At 42.2% G+C, this 14,337-nt stretch overlaps 3 protein-coding genes across 6 annotated transcripts in view; 1 reads left to right on the top strand and 2 right to left on the bottom strand.

The window, feature by feature from the left end:
* rhbdf1a (rhomboid 5 homolog 1a (Drosophila)) overlaps positions 1 to 4,888 on the top strand; it is a 31,419-nt gene extending 26,531 nt beyond the window's left edge. For all 4 annotated transcript variants that reach the window (XM_023413977.2, XM_087175948.1, XM_087175947.1 and 1 more), the window contains 10 exons: positions 43 to 154; positions 272 to 346; positions 439 to 600; positions 710 to 810; positions 899 to 962; positions 1,388 to 1,482; positions 1,590 to 1,665; positions 2,028 to 2,128; positions 3,438 to 3,591; positions 3,772 to 4,888. In XM_023413977.2, the coding sequence (XP_023269745.1) occupies positions 43 to 154; positions 272 to 346; positions 439 to 600; positions 710 to 810; positions 899 to 962; positions 1,388 to 1,482; positions 1,590 to 1,665; positions 2,028 to 2,128; positions 3,438 to 3,591; positions 3,772 to 4,191 (1,360 nt within the window). In that variant the 3' untranslated portion in view covers positions 4,192 to 4,888. The remainder of the gene's footprint in view (positions 1 to 42; positions 155 to 271; positions 347 to 438; positions 601 to 709; positions 811 to 898; positions 963 to 1,387; positions 1,483 to 1,589; positions 1,666 to 2,027; positions 2,129 to 3,437; positions 3,592 to 3,771) is intronic.
* Positions 4,889 to 4,893: 5 nt separating this feature from the next.
* aanat2 (arylalkylamine N-acetyltransferase 2) lies at positions 4,894 to 6,820 on the bottom strand. The gene is made up of 3 exons (XM_023413982.2): positions 6,375 to 6,820; positions 5,925 to 6,079; positions 4,894 to 5,811 (listed from the first exon to the last, which is right to left on the bottom strand). Exons 1-3 carry the CDS (start codon positions 6,538 to 6,540, stop codon positions 5,506 to 5,508), a joined length of 627 nt encoding a protein of 208 aa, XP_023269750.1. The 5' UTR covers positions 6,541 to 6,820; the 3' UTR covers positions 4,894 to 5,505.
* Positions 6,821 to 10,278: 3,458 nt separating this feature from the next.
* Positions 10,279 to 14,337, bottom strand: part of mgrn1b (mahogunin, ring finger 1b) — a 9,110-nt gene continuing 5,051 nt past the window's right edge. The window contains exons 11-15 of the mRNA XM_023413895.2: positions 14,075 to 14,327; positions 13,556 to 13,667; positions 13,398 to 13,443; positions 13,193 to 13,297; positions 10,279 to 12,181 (exon numbers count right to left, since the gene is read on the bottom strand). Coding sequence (XP_023269663.1) covers positions 12,069 to 12,181; positions 13,193 to 13,297; positions 13,398 to 13,443; positions 13,556 to 13,667; positions 14,075 to 14,327 — 629 coding nt within the window. The 3' untranslated portion in view covers positions 10,279 to 12,068. The remainder of the gene's footprint in view (positions 12,182 to 13,192; positions 13,298 to 13,397; positions 13,444 to 13,555; positions 13,668 to 14,074; positions 14,328 to 14,337) is intronic.

Genomic DNA, 14,337 nt, shown 5'->3' with positions numbered 1-14,337 from the left:
TGATGGATGATGAGTGATGCTGTTGTTTCTTTGTCTCTCTAGGCCTTTTTTTACATACTGGATCACCTTTGTCCACTTGCTCATCACTATCTTGGCTGTATGCATCTATGGCATTGCACCAGTGGGCTTCTCCCAGCATGAGACGGTTGATTCTGTGAGTCCGGCTCGGATGTCATGAACGTCTTTGTCAACACACCATCACAATGTTTTCACTCTCATTACGAGTCTCTCATCTCATTCTTACTCTCTGTCTCTTTGTCTTCTGATTAAGGTTTTAAGAAACAAAGGCGTGTATGAAAATGTCAAGTTTGTGCAGCAGGAGAACTTCTGGATCGGGCCGAGTTCGGTGAGCACTCTTCGCTTCGTCATGATTTCAATGGTGTGACACATAACAAAAATAACAAAAGCAATAATCATGTGTAAATGTCTTATAAATAGGAAGCTCTGATCCACTTGGGGGCCAAATATTCTCCATGCATGCGGCAGGACAAGCAGGTGCATGAACTTATCAGGGAAAAGAGAGCTATCGAACGCAACTCTGCCTGCTGTGTGCGGAACGATCGCTCTGGCTGTGTCCAAACCTCAGAGGAGGAATGTTCGGTCCGTAAACAAACCCAATTCTTTGTTTGGTGACCTTTTTACAATGCGAATACGGGTCGATACAGGTGTAGGAAGTTTTAAACTCTTCTCTTTGTGGTTTTATTTCTAGAGCACTCTGGCTGTGTGGGTGAAGTGGCCGAGGCATTCCAGCACTCCCCAGTTAAATGGTAAAAACAGACAGCACGGCTCGGTGTGCCATCAGGACCCCAGGTAAGACGCACTAGAAGTCGTTCCATTTATGGTTCGAAGCATAAATGAACCGGTTGGTCATGCGTGTATGTTGTTTGTCTCATTGCAGGATATGTCTAGAGCCTGCCTCGGTATCACCTCACGAATGGCCTGATGATATCACCAAGTGGCCAGTGAGTTCAGTCAAACCCTGTTTGGTATTAAGACATTACGAGACGTAAACCTATAGGTTTGGAAACGTAAGTTCACAGATGGTCTGACCTTGATGAGACTTCAAGGAATAAAGGATTTTTGTTCCAGCTTGTTAAAACTTCTGGCTTTTTTTTAACACACTGTTTTGAGTTGAGTGGATTATCATTATGAAACAGCACAAAACCACCAAAATACACCAAATTTTTCACATTGATGAACCTACATGACGTATCACATTTTGGCATTGTGTTACTCATGAAAATTGTGCTGTCTTGTCTAACGGGTGTGCAGAAATAAAGTGCCACAATTGTTACATCGAACATCCTGTTGGGATTAAACTTAAAATAAATCCTATTTAGATGAAACTTGAAGTATTGACTGTTGTTCTCCTGCTCTGGCTTCTTAGATTTGTACCAGGTACAACACAGGGAACCACACCAACCTGCCTCATATAGACTGTACCATCACAGGCCGACCCTGCTGCATAGGAACCAAAGGGAGGTGAGGAGAACATGCGAAACCTATGAGAAACATTCATCCTGTACTAGTCTGAAGCATGATGGGGGACTAGTTTAGTAGATTACTGACTGCTGCTCGTACTCTTCAAGGTGTGAAATCACATCCCGGGAATATTGTGACTTCATGATGGGCTACTTTCATGAGGAGGCTACTCTCTGCTCTCAAGTAAGCATCTCTTTCCTAAGTACACACAAAACAAGGCATTTTATTTCCTCATGGGAAAAAAAGGAGAAACTGTTGTAAGGAATACTAAATGTAATTTGTGCATCATCCGTTGCTATTTTTAACCTGCTGTACTGGTTTGTGTATTCCCTGAATACCAAAACAGATGGAGTGAGAGCTCACCAAACATTTCTGTTTAGACAGTGTGCAGGAGTCTTCATTTGCATGCTATTTGAAATCTTGGATTGTCACTTCAGTACTATGTGTTATATTTTTTTCTTCCCTTGATTGTGTTGGTGGTTGTATCTTTCAGTATGACCATGGGGCATTAATTAATATGCTTTTTTTCTGCTTCCCTTCCTCAGGTGCACTGCATGGATGATGTATGTGGACTGTTGCCTTTCCTCAACCCTGAGATCCCAGATCAGTTTTACAGGCTCTGGCTCTCACTTTTCCTGCATGCTGGGTGAGTCAGTAGCTGTCAGGATTAATTCTGCTTAATCAGACAAAGAGGAAACAGACAAAGACGAGGGAATAGCAGACAAAAGAGAAACTCTCAGTGTGTAAAGCATTCACTACCTAGTAGTACAGTTAAATGCAAATCTTGTCAACCTGAAGCTCATAGGCTGAAATGAGGTCAGCCCCAGAGTCAGTCAAAGCAAGAATTTGAATAGAGCAGAAAGTCTGCTTCGTCTCAAGCCAACAAGCTTGATCAGCATTTTCAAGGAGTGTGTTTGCACCAAGCAGGGAGGAACAGGATGTTTAAAATACCAGAATTGGTTGAATATGTTTGGCACATACAGGGAAACTGACTCCAGTTGTCAGTAACTCTTAAAATAGTGCACAGGAAGATAAAAGAGCCATTCAGTAAATATGTACAAGACAAATAGATAAAATGGTAGAACAAGGCCAAACAATCCTACACATGTCTGTGAGATGTGAAATTGTACAAAGTCATGGATGTCAAGACCCTTAATATGTCTGATTTTTCACACTATTTCCTGAGAAATTGATGAAAATGTCACCATATAGAAAAGGATCCGCTCCTTTAACTGGATCGGCATCAAAATTGAAAGAATTGTTCCCCGTCCTGTGCCCCATCCGTCCACCAAGTTTGGTGCAAATCAGGTCAGTACTTTTGGCGTAATCCTGCTGGTAGCAAAGCTGAAATAAAGTTGGATAGTCCAATGACAGTTATCCTCAGAGCAATGCCCTGCTGTATACACCTATATACAACTAATATGAATAAGTGAAAGAGGTTAGACATGTGAGTCACCTCATCAGCTGAACCAGCTGTGCTTGCGGTGCTACAATGTGCTTGTAACTAGAGTTGCTCCTACAAAACTTCCACATATGAAAAATATGTTCAACACATGCTGATGAACTCACTCATCGCTTGCAGTTATGTATGATAAATTTCAGACTGACAGCTCTACTCTGACATAGTTTAGACCTGTCAGTCAGTGAGCACAAAGAGCTGACCTCACAGTTAAGAGGAGCAGTGCTTCATCTTCACACTGCCTGTTATCTGTCTCCTGGGTAATTAAACAAAGTGCCCTCACTACATGAACTCATTAAGCTTTGGCGAGATAGAGACCGATTTTGTTGATGGGCAAAGTTACACCCCCCACCCCCCGGTCGGCTGTTCGGGGGTTTGCCTCTTCAACACAGAGGGATTATCTGCCCCGACACGTGCGGCTTTTCACCAACATGCACGCACAAACATCACATTGCAAACACATGAGCAACTTTGTCCACATCTGTCCTCCCTCCAGGATTCTTCACTGCCTGGTGTCGGTGGCGTTCCAGATGACCATCCTGAGGGACCTGGAGAAGCTAGCGGGCTGGCTGCGCATCTCAATCATTTACATCATCAGTGGCATCACTGGCAACTTGGCTTCAGCCATCTTCCTGCCCTACAGAGCAGAGGTGATCACCTGTTAAATCCCGGCACACAAGAAGATATCGCAGCGTGTTTCATGAGTCATATCATGTGTCCGAGATTTCTCATCCAGCGTATTAACATATCTAAATCATGTCATAATTGTTTCTGTACATTTTGTGATGTTTTCTCGGGGCTCACGTCTCCCTCTGCTGTCTTTATCTCAGGTGGGTCCAGCTGGCTCTCAGTTCGGGATCCTGGCCTGCCTGTTTGTGGAGTTGTTTCAGAGCTGGCAGATCCTGGCCCAACCCTGGAGGGCCTTCACCAAGCTCCTGTGTGTGGTGCTCTTCCTCTTTGCCTTTGGGCTGTTGCCCTGGATCGACAATTTTGCCCACATTTGCGGCTTCATCTCTGGCTTCTTCCTGTCCTTCGCCTTCCTACCCTACATCAGCTTCGGCCGCATGGACCTGTACCGCAAACGCTGTCAGATCATCGTCTTCCTGCTGGTGTTTGTCGGGCTCTTTTCAGGCCTCGTGGTGCTCTTCTACGTCTACCCAATCAAGTGTGAATGGTGCGAGTTGCTCACCTGCATCCCTTTCACGGACAAATTCTGCGAGAAGTACGACCTCAACGCTCACCTTCACTGAAAGCGCGGACGTGGTGTGAGCTCAACAGGAAGGCATCAGGTCAAAAGATGTGGAATGGCAAGTGACATCAGCCAGTCTGTGTCTCCATTCTGCTCCTGTGTGGCTGGGGGACTGTCACCCCCCCCCCCCCCCCCCCCCCCCCCGTGAACTACAACAATATGCTTGTGTTTTTTTTTTGTTTTTTTTTGTACTCTGTCAGTATGAATACCTATGCCACTCATCATAAGAACTTCCTTTAATCACCTCCCTGTTCACAGACAGTCATTGTCACTCCTTCACTGTCCGGTGAAACAAAGGTATGGCACCTGTGAAGCTCCCGGCTGCCCTTTACATGTGAGGTAGGAATTATACAAACCAGCGCTGGTACAGAGAGAAGGAATATTGTTTTTTTTTTTTTTGTTTGTTTTTTTTTTTTTACATTCACACTCCAGACATAGGTTTTTATTATTATTCAGGCAACCTCATACAGAAGCAGGGACGAAAATCAAATATTGATACCTTTGGTGCCTTGTTGATAAATGTACCAACTACTGCCATATTTTTGTTACATTATGCTGAGCACTCGAATGTTTTTCTTTTATTTGTTTTATTGCTTCTCAAGAAGTGATGATTGTTTTAAACACGGTAGTGTTTTAGCTACCTGTCTACTCACATGTAACTGAAAACAACAGTAAAAAAAAAAATCTACAAATTCAAATGGTCTGTGACTTTCTCTCAATTACTTTTATTCAAATGAAGCAACATGGAGACAGACATTTTTTAATCGACAATCCGAGCATTATTAGTGTCGGATCCTTATCTTACAGAAATGACGCTGAATTCATCAACTTTGGATTTATATGGTTTACAAAAATAGAACAGTACTCAAGATCACAACCCAAGATTTAATGCATTTATATGACAATTTCTATTAATTGTCTCGATTACATTACAAACCATGACGTCTGAATGATTTGACAGATAATGAATAAATTGAAAAACAGTTTTAAGCCCACAAAAGCCAATATGCTACTGGCAAGAAAAGGAATATAATTTGATGTATGATAAGCCCAATTATCATCCGCAAAGCCACTGGTTCATTTCTCTGCATGAAGAAGTGAATCCGCTCTTGGTTTTCCCCTCACACAGTCCTCACTCCTTGTTCAGTGGGTCAAGGGATGCTGTGAGCTGCTGACAGTAGGATGCTGAACCCAGTCCACTGGTTTATACTGGCCCTGTGCTGCTCTCTGGCAGCTGTGTTTTGCTAATCTTTTCTGCCCTGAGTCCATTTTAGTGGTGAGTAAGTGGAATAAGGGAGGGGTAGGGATTGAGGGACTAGCAGCCACTGTTCCGCCGTGCATACGCCTGCCCTCCGAGAGCGTACTCCATCTCATGGAATTGCATGTTGGACACAGAGATGGCTGACGGCCCTTTCTCCTTGAAGCCGGCCTTGAGGTAGAAAGGCACCAGGAAGTCCTCGCAAATCAGCAGAGCTCGGCGGAGGCCCGGCATGCAACGCAGGTACTGCAGGTAGCGCCACAGGAGGATGGAGCCCTTGCCTTGCTGGCGGCAGTGACGGTGCACTGAGAGCACATGGATGTGCACGGTAGGGGTGTTTGGGACATGCTGAGTCATGGCCTCCTGGAGGAGAGAGGTTAAATGGAAGAATTAAGTCATGTTTAAGTGTTAAAATCAGTAACCTGCGGGGAATACCGAGGTTTAGTGTATTACAGATTTTCTGTACAGCTGCATACTTGGGAAAGCCTCTCCTTGTCCCAGCCAGAGCCGATGATGAAAGCTACCAGCTGTCCCTCTTCAAACCAACCCAGAGAAAGCTCAGGGCACTGACTCAGGAAGTTAAGCACCTCATCCAGGGTAAGTGGACACTCTCCAGACACAGACACAAATGCTGGGGGGATGAAAAGAACCAGATCATACAGTGTGTCATGTCCTGGGACTAATGATGATGAAAGAAATGTGTTCACTCTCCAAGTTAAAACTTGCACCAAGATAATACTTCAAAAACAGTATTTGAGATTTGATACATTTATACTTGGAAAATCCAGTATTTTTCCTTAATCAAATACATGTGGAAGGTCAGTGAAGTTCTCACATATACCCATATACATATACATATGGTTAAAGCACCCATCAGGTGAACTGTAATTTTTTTAAGGAGATATTTCAGCAGAGACTGGACTTACCTTCTCTCTCAATCTCAAACACACTGATGGCGTCCTGTGGCGTGAGGTTCCTGAACTCGCTGGCGGGGAGTGTGTGTCGTCGTTGTCGCAGAGAGCTGACCACTCTGACGGGCGTCTTCAGAAAGAAGGGCTTGAGGAACGGTGAGCCGCTGACCTGCTGCGTCATGATGCCTCAGTGCTACAAGACAGGAGGTTCTACTTCTCAGAGATCCTTTTGTTTATCTGTCTTCTTCTTCTTTTTTGTAATAAGATTTTATTTATACTGATGATTTCAGTGATGCAGCTGAATGAAGTCAAAGCCTGGTAAGAAAACTTCCCTTGTTCTCTGTTAGTCTCGCAGCTCTGACTGCACCGTAACTAAGTTCAGCAGGCAAGATGCTGACCTCCGTGTCTCTCCTGCTCTCTCGTCCTCGTCCTCCTCTTCCTCTCTTAACTCATACTGTGAAGTGGTCCTCTCAAAGTAGGATACTGTCTGTGCACGTGTTTCCAAAGTCTCTAAATCCCCTCCTCTCAAATGACAGACATTGTTTCGGGGGGTACTTCCTGTGTGGATTACATTTTGGATGCGTTTTTAAAAGGCCAAGCTGAGACACTGACATCTTTGTAGTGGCAGAATCACATTGTGCATATTTTAATTAGATACTCATTTTGAATAACTTCATATCAGGATAGTTACAGCAATCATTTGTATCTCCCACACTGTCGCTAAGAAAATGAACGAGAGCGAGTCAGTGAGACTTATTATACCGAAAAAAAAAGGTGTTGTGCAGATGAGATGATGTGTAAGAATTAATATTTACCTAGCACATAAACAGTAAATAAACAAATGCACTGTACATTCAGATGTGTGTTTTTCAGGGTGTGTATGAGTGAGACGTGTGGTGTGACTGGATGTGATGATCCGCATGTTTTCGGAGATCAAGGGCGTGTGTGCTAATTTAACCGTAGTGAGTAAGGGGGCGGGAGGGATTTGTGTGGATTGCTGTTGGGATGATTTCATGCCTCAAAGAGGTTTAGCACAGACTAATTAAATGAGAGAGCACTTGCTTTGACTGACCTGAGGTAAACCTATTTACACAGACTGTCAATATAGTAGAATTTCGAAGGGCCATTTGAGTTCTCTCTAGATAAAATGTATTTTACAGAGCGATAATCTCAATACTCCACATCATTAAGTCTTATCCAAAGGAAAATATGCCCCTGTGTTATATATATATAGTTCATTAGGTTTGCAAGAGTTTAAAAGTTTAGAAAATTCTGGTTTCCAAACATTTCACCACTAGTTCTTAGTGTAATTACCATTTCCAGCAGCTTTTCGTTGCCATGCTTCTGCAGATAATGAAAGGAAACAAACAGAGAATGTTTATCTGACCGGTTTTCAGCTGGTCTCAGCTTATTTATTCCTCTGCAGCCAAACAGGCTTCACACCACAATCGCCTGGCCTGAGGCTTAGCCCTAATATTGTTTAATGTAGCCACAAGAGATCAAGCCAAAATAGAATTGTTTCAAGGATTATTGTTTCGTCCCACTGCTTTCTTTTGGCCTTCCCTTTAGTAATGAATGGGAAATCTCCTTTATTTCAAGCCACATCCTACCTCATCTGGACAGCTGGCCAATGGCAAAACACGAGAATATCTCTGCTGGTGAGATCATCAGATGTTAGAGGCAAACACACACACACACACACACACACACACACAAACACACACACACACACACACACACACACACACACACACATACAGTTGTCCAGAGATGAAATGACCTTTTCTGACCTGCAACTTTGTCAATCTGTGTGGCCTGAGAGGGCGGGGCAGAGGGGGGGGGCTCTCAAATAATTCCTCATGGCCTCTTCAAACAGCCTGTCGGAGCCAAGCGAATGACAAGGTTAAAACAAGTTTCAGGTTTTCAGACAAGTGAATCAATTACAGAGAATTTAGGAGAGGAGACTGTGAATGCATCATATGAGAGCTGATAGGAGATTAAACTCTTAACTTTACATACATATATTTATATATACACAATACAACCTGACCTCCTCTAGCTGAAAGCATCATAGACCCTAATCTCATTTACATATTTTCTCTTGTGTGTGTGTGTGTGTGTGTGTGTGTGTGTGTGTGTGTGTGTGTGTGTGTGTGTGTGTGTGTGTGGGTGTACACATACACTTCCACGCACATTTTTCTCAGTGTATTATGTTTTTATAGGCAAGCTTGAGGCCACAGTGTAACTGAATCCTCGTTAAACTGCGGTGTACACCTGTTGGTCCAGCTGAGCAGAGAGCAGCAGTTAAACGTTACCGCAGAGGAATGTCATTATGTTGGAAATATGAAACACTGTACACAGATTTAAAGCGCTAGGTAGCAGTTGACTGTGGTTCATCAGCCAGCTGTGGCAATGTATGTGTGTCTCACCTGCAATAAACCACTTGTTCTAAATGAGACCAAGCTGTATACAGTAGTAGATTTCTATCTATAAAAAAACAGCTATTGTAATCAAGTGAAAAATATCAATAAATAAATAAATATCCACTGAATAAATTACAGATGAATCTCTATTTTTTTGTTTTATTGGTTGAAAAGCAGAATTTTATGTCTCTGAGCTGATCATAATTGTATATAAAGTATGAAGTCATCTTCTACAATGTTTACAAGCATTATGATAGAAACCAACTAACAGCAGAAAACACAAGTAATAAACACATTTTATTGTCATCTAGTGTTAGTCGCTGCAGATTAAAATTGGATGTGGGTTGAAAAATGTGTCTGTGTGCACGTCTGATGTCTGTGTGTGTGTCTGCTAGTATTCATCCACTTGGCTCTGAGTCAGCTCTAGTTAATTTGTTGACAGAGCAGGTTGTACTGTGTTATCCTCCAGCCTTCTGGTAGCAGAGGTGATTTATTCACTAGCAACAAATGAACCAACTCAAACTCAAACATTGAGGGACATTAATTTATCCACAGCATAAAGCTGTATAGTTTAACAAAAAGCATGTTTTTGGAGACATTTTTTTGACATACAAGACTAAATAGAAAAATAAAAAGTCACAGGTGCGTGAGGCCTTTCAAGTAGAAGATTAACAGAGCGCCTGACTTGATTGTTTTACAGCAGACCATGGTTCACGTGCTAAATCCAAATGAAAAAACAGTTCAACCAAATTTCACAGGACAGATTTGTTGCCTGCTTGTCCAGCAGAGGGCAGCGTTTACCCTGATGGAGGACTCAACCTTATACACAACAACAAGCTGGTTCAAAATACCTATCTGAGCCTTTGATAGTTTTGGATTTTGCTGTAGTTTTCAATTTGAACTGATGCGTTTGAACTGATGCACGTTCGTAGTTCTAATGTCTGCCATGAAGAGGAGGAAAACTACATTGTCACAGAACAGTTTTAGGATACACATAAATATTTCTATCCAAGTGATAGAAAAATAAAGACTGAAGTGATAACAGAGCAGATTTATGTTCTGAGATGTTTTAATATTTTTCTTCATTTCAGAACCAGTAGCTTCAGGTGAAGCCTCCAATAATGGCAAAAGAAGGTGATGACTGCTAAAGCAATTTGAATTTGAAAAAAAAAAAATCTCATTGTTTTTATTCATAAAATTAACACATTCTTGCGTGGCCTCAACTGTACTGGGCTTACATGATGTAGTAATACTTTTCTCCCTTTAACTCACAGGCCATTTTATCAACATTTACCACACATTACACCATCCTCTGCCCTTGTTGAGTATTACAGACTGATCGTGGCTTAGGTGAGTCATATTATCTATTGCAATGTCCCTCTGTGAGTACGCTTTAAGCCCCAAGTTCAAGTTTAAGCCTAATTCAATTATTTTACCATGTGGGTATTACAACAGAATGTAATTTGCAATAAAATGAGTCAGAAAACAAGTGGTAGTTGAAGTACTGAGTCTTTGTTCTTTATTGTTATACACATGCTGCTATACACACGAGGAAAGACAGGTATTGATTTTACAGAGAGCCATGGACCACCTACTGTGGCGTTATCCTGGATACCAGGTCAATAGTGGTCAGAACAAGAACAGGAAGGCACAGTGTCAAGTTGAAATGGCACAGAAGAGGAGGGGGGAAAGACAAAAATAACCACCATACTTAAAAGCCGTGAGAGGTTTAAGCGTCTACGAATTCACATGCAAATGCTAGCCCAATTATTAAAATGCAATGTTTGAATCTATCGCATTGGATGTTTTCCTTTCTAGCCAAACGTACATTAAGAGAATCCACTTGAACCTAAATACTAAGATTAAATGCATAATTGATAAATGGTCATAACATAGTAAATGAACAGCTTGATTTAATATTGCTCAATAACAAGATATATTTTTCCAGTGGCATGAAGTTTGCGATAGAAAAAAAAAAAGACTCTGTACATCAGCATCAAAAATCCTGTCCGCGGGCTGAAGACCGTTGTGTGCTGTAGCATTTCGAAGAACACTAATGTCCAATGCAACAAGCAGGCAGCCATATCAATTCAAGGCACATAGATCTATATGCATGGCGCTACACATACAGGACCAAGGTACGTAAAAGACGTTGCAGCCACATAAACACCCCGACCTCCGTTTTTTTTGTTGTTGTTTTTTTTGCAGCTACATTACATAAGCAGACACCGGCACTGCCACAAAAATAAAGACTGTACAGAGATGAGCCACATCTATGACAAGCACCACTTACTGTGCCATACGGAGTCAGTCAGCATACATGTAGCTGGAGCATCTAGGCTTGTTGCAGGCTTTAACCGTCTTTGAGTTCAGCTGTTAGGATGTGAATCTGTAGCTCTTACTGATTATCAAAGTCTTAAATATGTGCATGTTAACTGATTCTAGTCCCATTACTTCAATATCAGGGTTTTTTTTCTATAATGTGCAAGTATACAATTTTGGAAGTTAATACACAGGATTCTAGTACAGTTATAATACATAGATATCACATCATTTGAAATAATAATAAAAAAAAATAACGGACATGTAGATGTTTAAGACTGCAGACAACTTAAACTGATGTCTTCATAAACTCTTGTTATAAGGAATGGATTATAAACCAGTGCAAAAATCACTTCAAATGGACACACAAACACATAAGTAATATGTTTTCAAATCTCTGCTCATAAATGAAAATGCTCAACCTGACTGGACAAACAAGTTATCAAGTCATTAATGAATTTCACTAATGAATACAATATCTAAACACAAACTGTATTTATGTTTTCTTTTGAATTTAGTGTCAAGAAATCCATACAGAGTTAATTTAAAGTGTGCTTAAAAGCACCACCATGACAGGTAGTGAAATATCTCCGGAGTCCACATTACTAGTCCACAACTTTGGCCAAGACAAACAACGGAACATCATCTGACAGTTAATGAAATGTTTTCAGAAATCAATACCTTTTCTTTTTTTCTTTTTTTTTTTTTAAACATCAGTCATAGAGTAAGGTACCAACAGCATCTTTGCATGGGTCAAATTTCTTTTCTAATGTCAGAGGCATTAATGGGATAAACAGAGTCCTCCCTCATCCTGGTGAACTTCCTGTCAGGGCCTTTTGTCGACTCTGATCACAGAAGCAGAAGACTGGGCTGGGGGGGGGGCAAAAAGAACAGAGGGACTTGGATGATCGTTGTAAAGCATAAATCAGTTCTGATGGAAGGGAAGGAAAAGGCTGAATCTGAGTCAGGGGTTGAGATGCTCATCTTCCATGTGAAGGCTGCTCGTGGGACACAGGAGAGGCTGGCTGGAACAGTTTGTGCTCTGACTTTTCAGGCTTTCCGTTGACTCGGATGAACCTGGAGACGCAAGACATAACAGATAAGCAACGCGGCCCAAAGTGAGATTTCCAGTCAGACTTTCAATAAGAACAGAGACACACAAGAAACAGTTCTTATTCTTCATATCGACACCCTCTTAAAATAATGGCCTAAGTCATTTTTTCAGGTTTTTCAGGAAACACAAAAAACTCAACAAAAGAGTCACACTTTTGACATAGGCCATTATACAACCGGGGGTAGAATTGCATGTTCCCCTCAACTGAGGATTCAGGCGATTTTACCAGAGGTGGCCAGCATCATGAGGGGGTGATTTAGGCAAAAAAAACATTTTTGTCAAAACATGACTTAGGCCATTATTTTAGGAAGGTGACGATATGATAAGGCCTCGTCTGCATTAAAAACTGGCATATCGTAGCAAATTCGTAGAGCAATACCCGCTGGATAGCTGCGATCGACAACTGTGAATGTATTCATGGAGAACAGGATTCAGTGGGAGCAGTAGAGCTCATACACAGAGAGGCAGAGCAGACAGGAAAGCCTACATACCACAGTTACTCCTCCATACCAATAGAGCAGGAATCAGGACCTAGAGCTGCCCAGAGAGAGGCAGTACGAAGGGATAAGATGACAGGGAACAGGAGAGGAATGTTAGGAAACAGAAAGAAGCACAAGAGCACTCAGGTTAGATGCAAAGCACAGGGAATTACAGCCTTAAAAGTATTGGATTAAAGAAGAGAGACATTGGGCTAGAGTACCAGAACAGAGATTTATCAACTGGAAAAGAGTCAAAAATAACCAAGAAACAGATGATTGTAGGAGCTGCAGTCAGTGCTTGATCAACTGATTTGCTCTGAGCTGGCATCAGAAAGTACAGGGCTATACCGTAATTGGCTTAATACACAAAGGTATTACATACACAGCACAATTTCCAGTTCTTTCCTTATCTTTCGTTCCTGTCCTGTTTGCTGCATCTTTAAGATTTTCCTTGACAGTCAGATATTTCTAATTTGTTCCTGACAGATTTCTCACCCGGCAGAGACAGGTCGCCCGGTGGGTCGCTCTCTGTTTTGGTCAAGCTGCTGTGTTCGCTGCTGCAGTCCTGCAGGATGTCTCCTCCAGAATGCATCCTGTCCTCTGGATCACCCAGGAGAGTGAGAAGAGCAACAGCGTCAACAGTGTCACTCAAACCCATTATTGACTGTTTGTTTACCCAGTGCCAAGTGAGAAAACTCACCATCATCTGGAGACAGGGACTCTGCCACATCCTCGGTCGCTGTGGCCTGGAACAAGATGAATAAAGATCTTAAAGTTTCTTAACTCTTAAAAAAAAATTCTACGTTTTTGTCTGCAGCAGTTAAATTTAAAATGTCAGGAAGTGAAGTGGCGGCTTACGTCTGTGGGGGCGGGGCTGCTGGAGAGCAGCGTGTGTGGCTGAGCATCAGACATCTCGGACAGCTTCTCCTCATCCTCCTCCTGGATGGGAGAGGATGGAGACCTAAGGGTGCTGGGAGTGGGGGACAAGGTAAAACATTATTAAAGACATTAAGATTCAACTAGAACAGGTAACTCAACCAATCACAGGCACCTCCATGAACAGATCCTCTCTACATCACTACTTTCAAAATAAATGATGAGGGTAGCCTTCAGAATAAATAAAAAAAAAACAACTGGCTTTAGACTAGTAGCATGTATAATCATGTCATGACTAAACTGCCTCCTATGGAAGAAAATCTGGAGCAGCCATGCTAATAAACATCCTTGTTTGAAGGGGTTAGGATGTTAATCAGATTACAGACGAAGATGAATATAAAGCAGAGTTTTGGACTAATGTAACATATGTTAACATGCTGTCTAATTTCCTGCCCTAACCCGATTACTAACGGGTATGTTTTTGTGTAAATGTGAGGTTACCTGTCAGGTGACTTGCTGACTTTGCTTTTCTGCAGACTCCCATCACTCAAATGCTCCGGGGAGCTCAGTTGTCTGCTGTCTCCACCCAGACCCCCCGAGAAGTTGATTTCATCATACAGGGGGGCAGATGGGATGGCAGGAGACACAGACCGCAGACCATTCAGAGCCTCTAACAGCGAGATGGGCTCGAAGCCGGGAGGAACCGAGTCTGTGCCCTGCAAAGAGACGTACACACTGGTGGTGACAATGCACACTGAATGTGG

This window comes from Seriola lalandi, unplaced genomic scaffold (assembly GCF_002814215.2).
Source record: "Seriola lalandi dorsalis isolate HSWRI2012SDOR001 ecotype SW California unplaced genomic scaffold, Sedor1 jcf7180002054519, whole genome shotgun sequence".
NCBI classification, from domain to species: domain Eukaryota; kingdom Metazoa; phylum Chordata; class Actinopteri; order Carangiformes; family Carangidae; genus Seriola; species Seriola lalandi.
The sequence above is the reverse complement of the archived record's forward strand: the minus strand, read 5'-3'. Positions and strand labels throughout refer to the sequence as shown.

What these genes read in the sequence shown, in the direction of transcription:
- aanat2 (XM_023413982.2), bottom strand. Translation starts at nt 6,540, where the DNA reads ATGACGCAGCAGGTCAGCGGCTCACCGTTCCTCAAGCCCTTCTTTCTG. An exon ending in GTTTGAGATTGAGAGAGAAG is followed by an intron (nt 6,080 to 6,374) that starts GTAAGTCCAGTC and finishes TCATCCCCCCAG; the next exon opens with CATTTGTGTCTGTGTCTGGA. An exon ending in ACAAGGAGAGGCTTTCCCAA is followed by an intron (nt 5,812 to 5,924) that starts GTATGCAGCTGT and finishes TCTCTCCTCCAG; the next exon opens with GAGGCCATGACTCAGCATGT.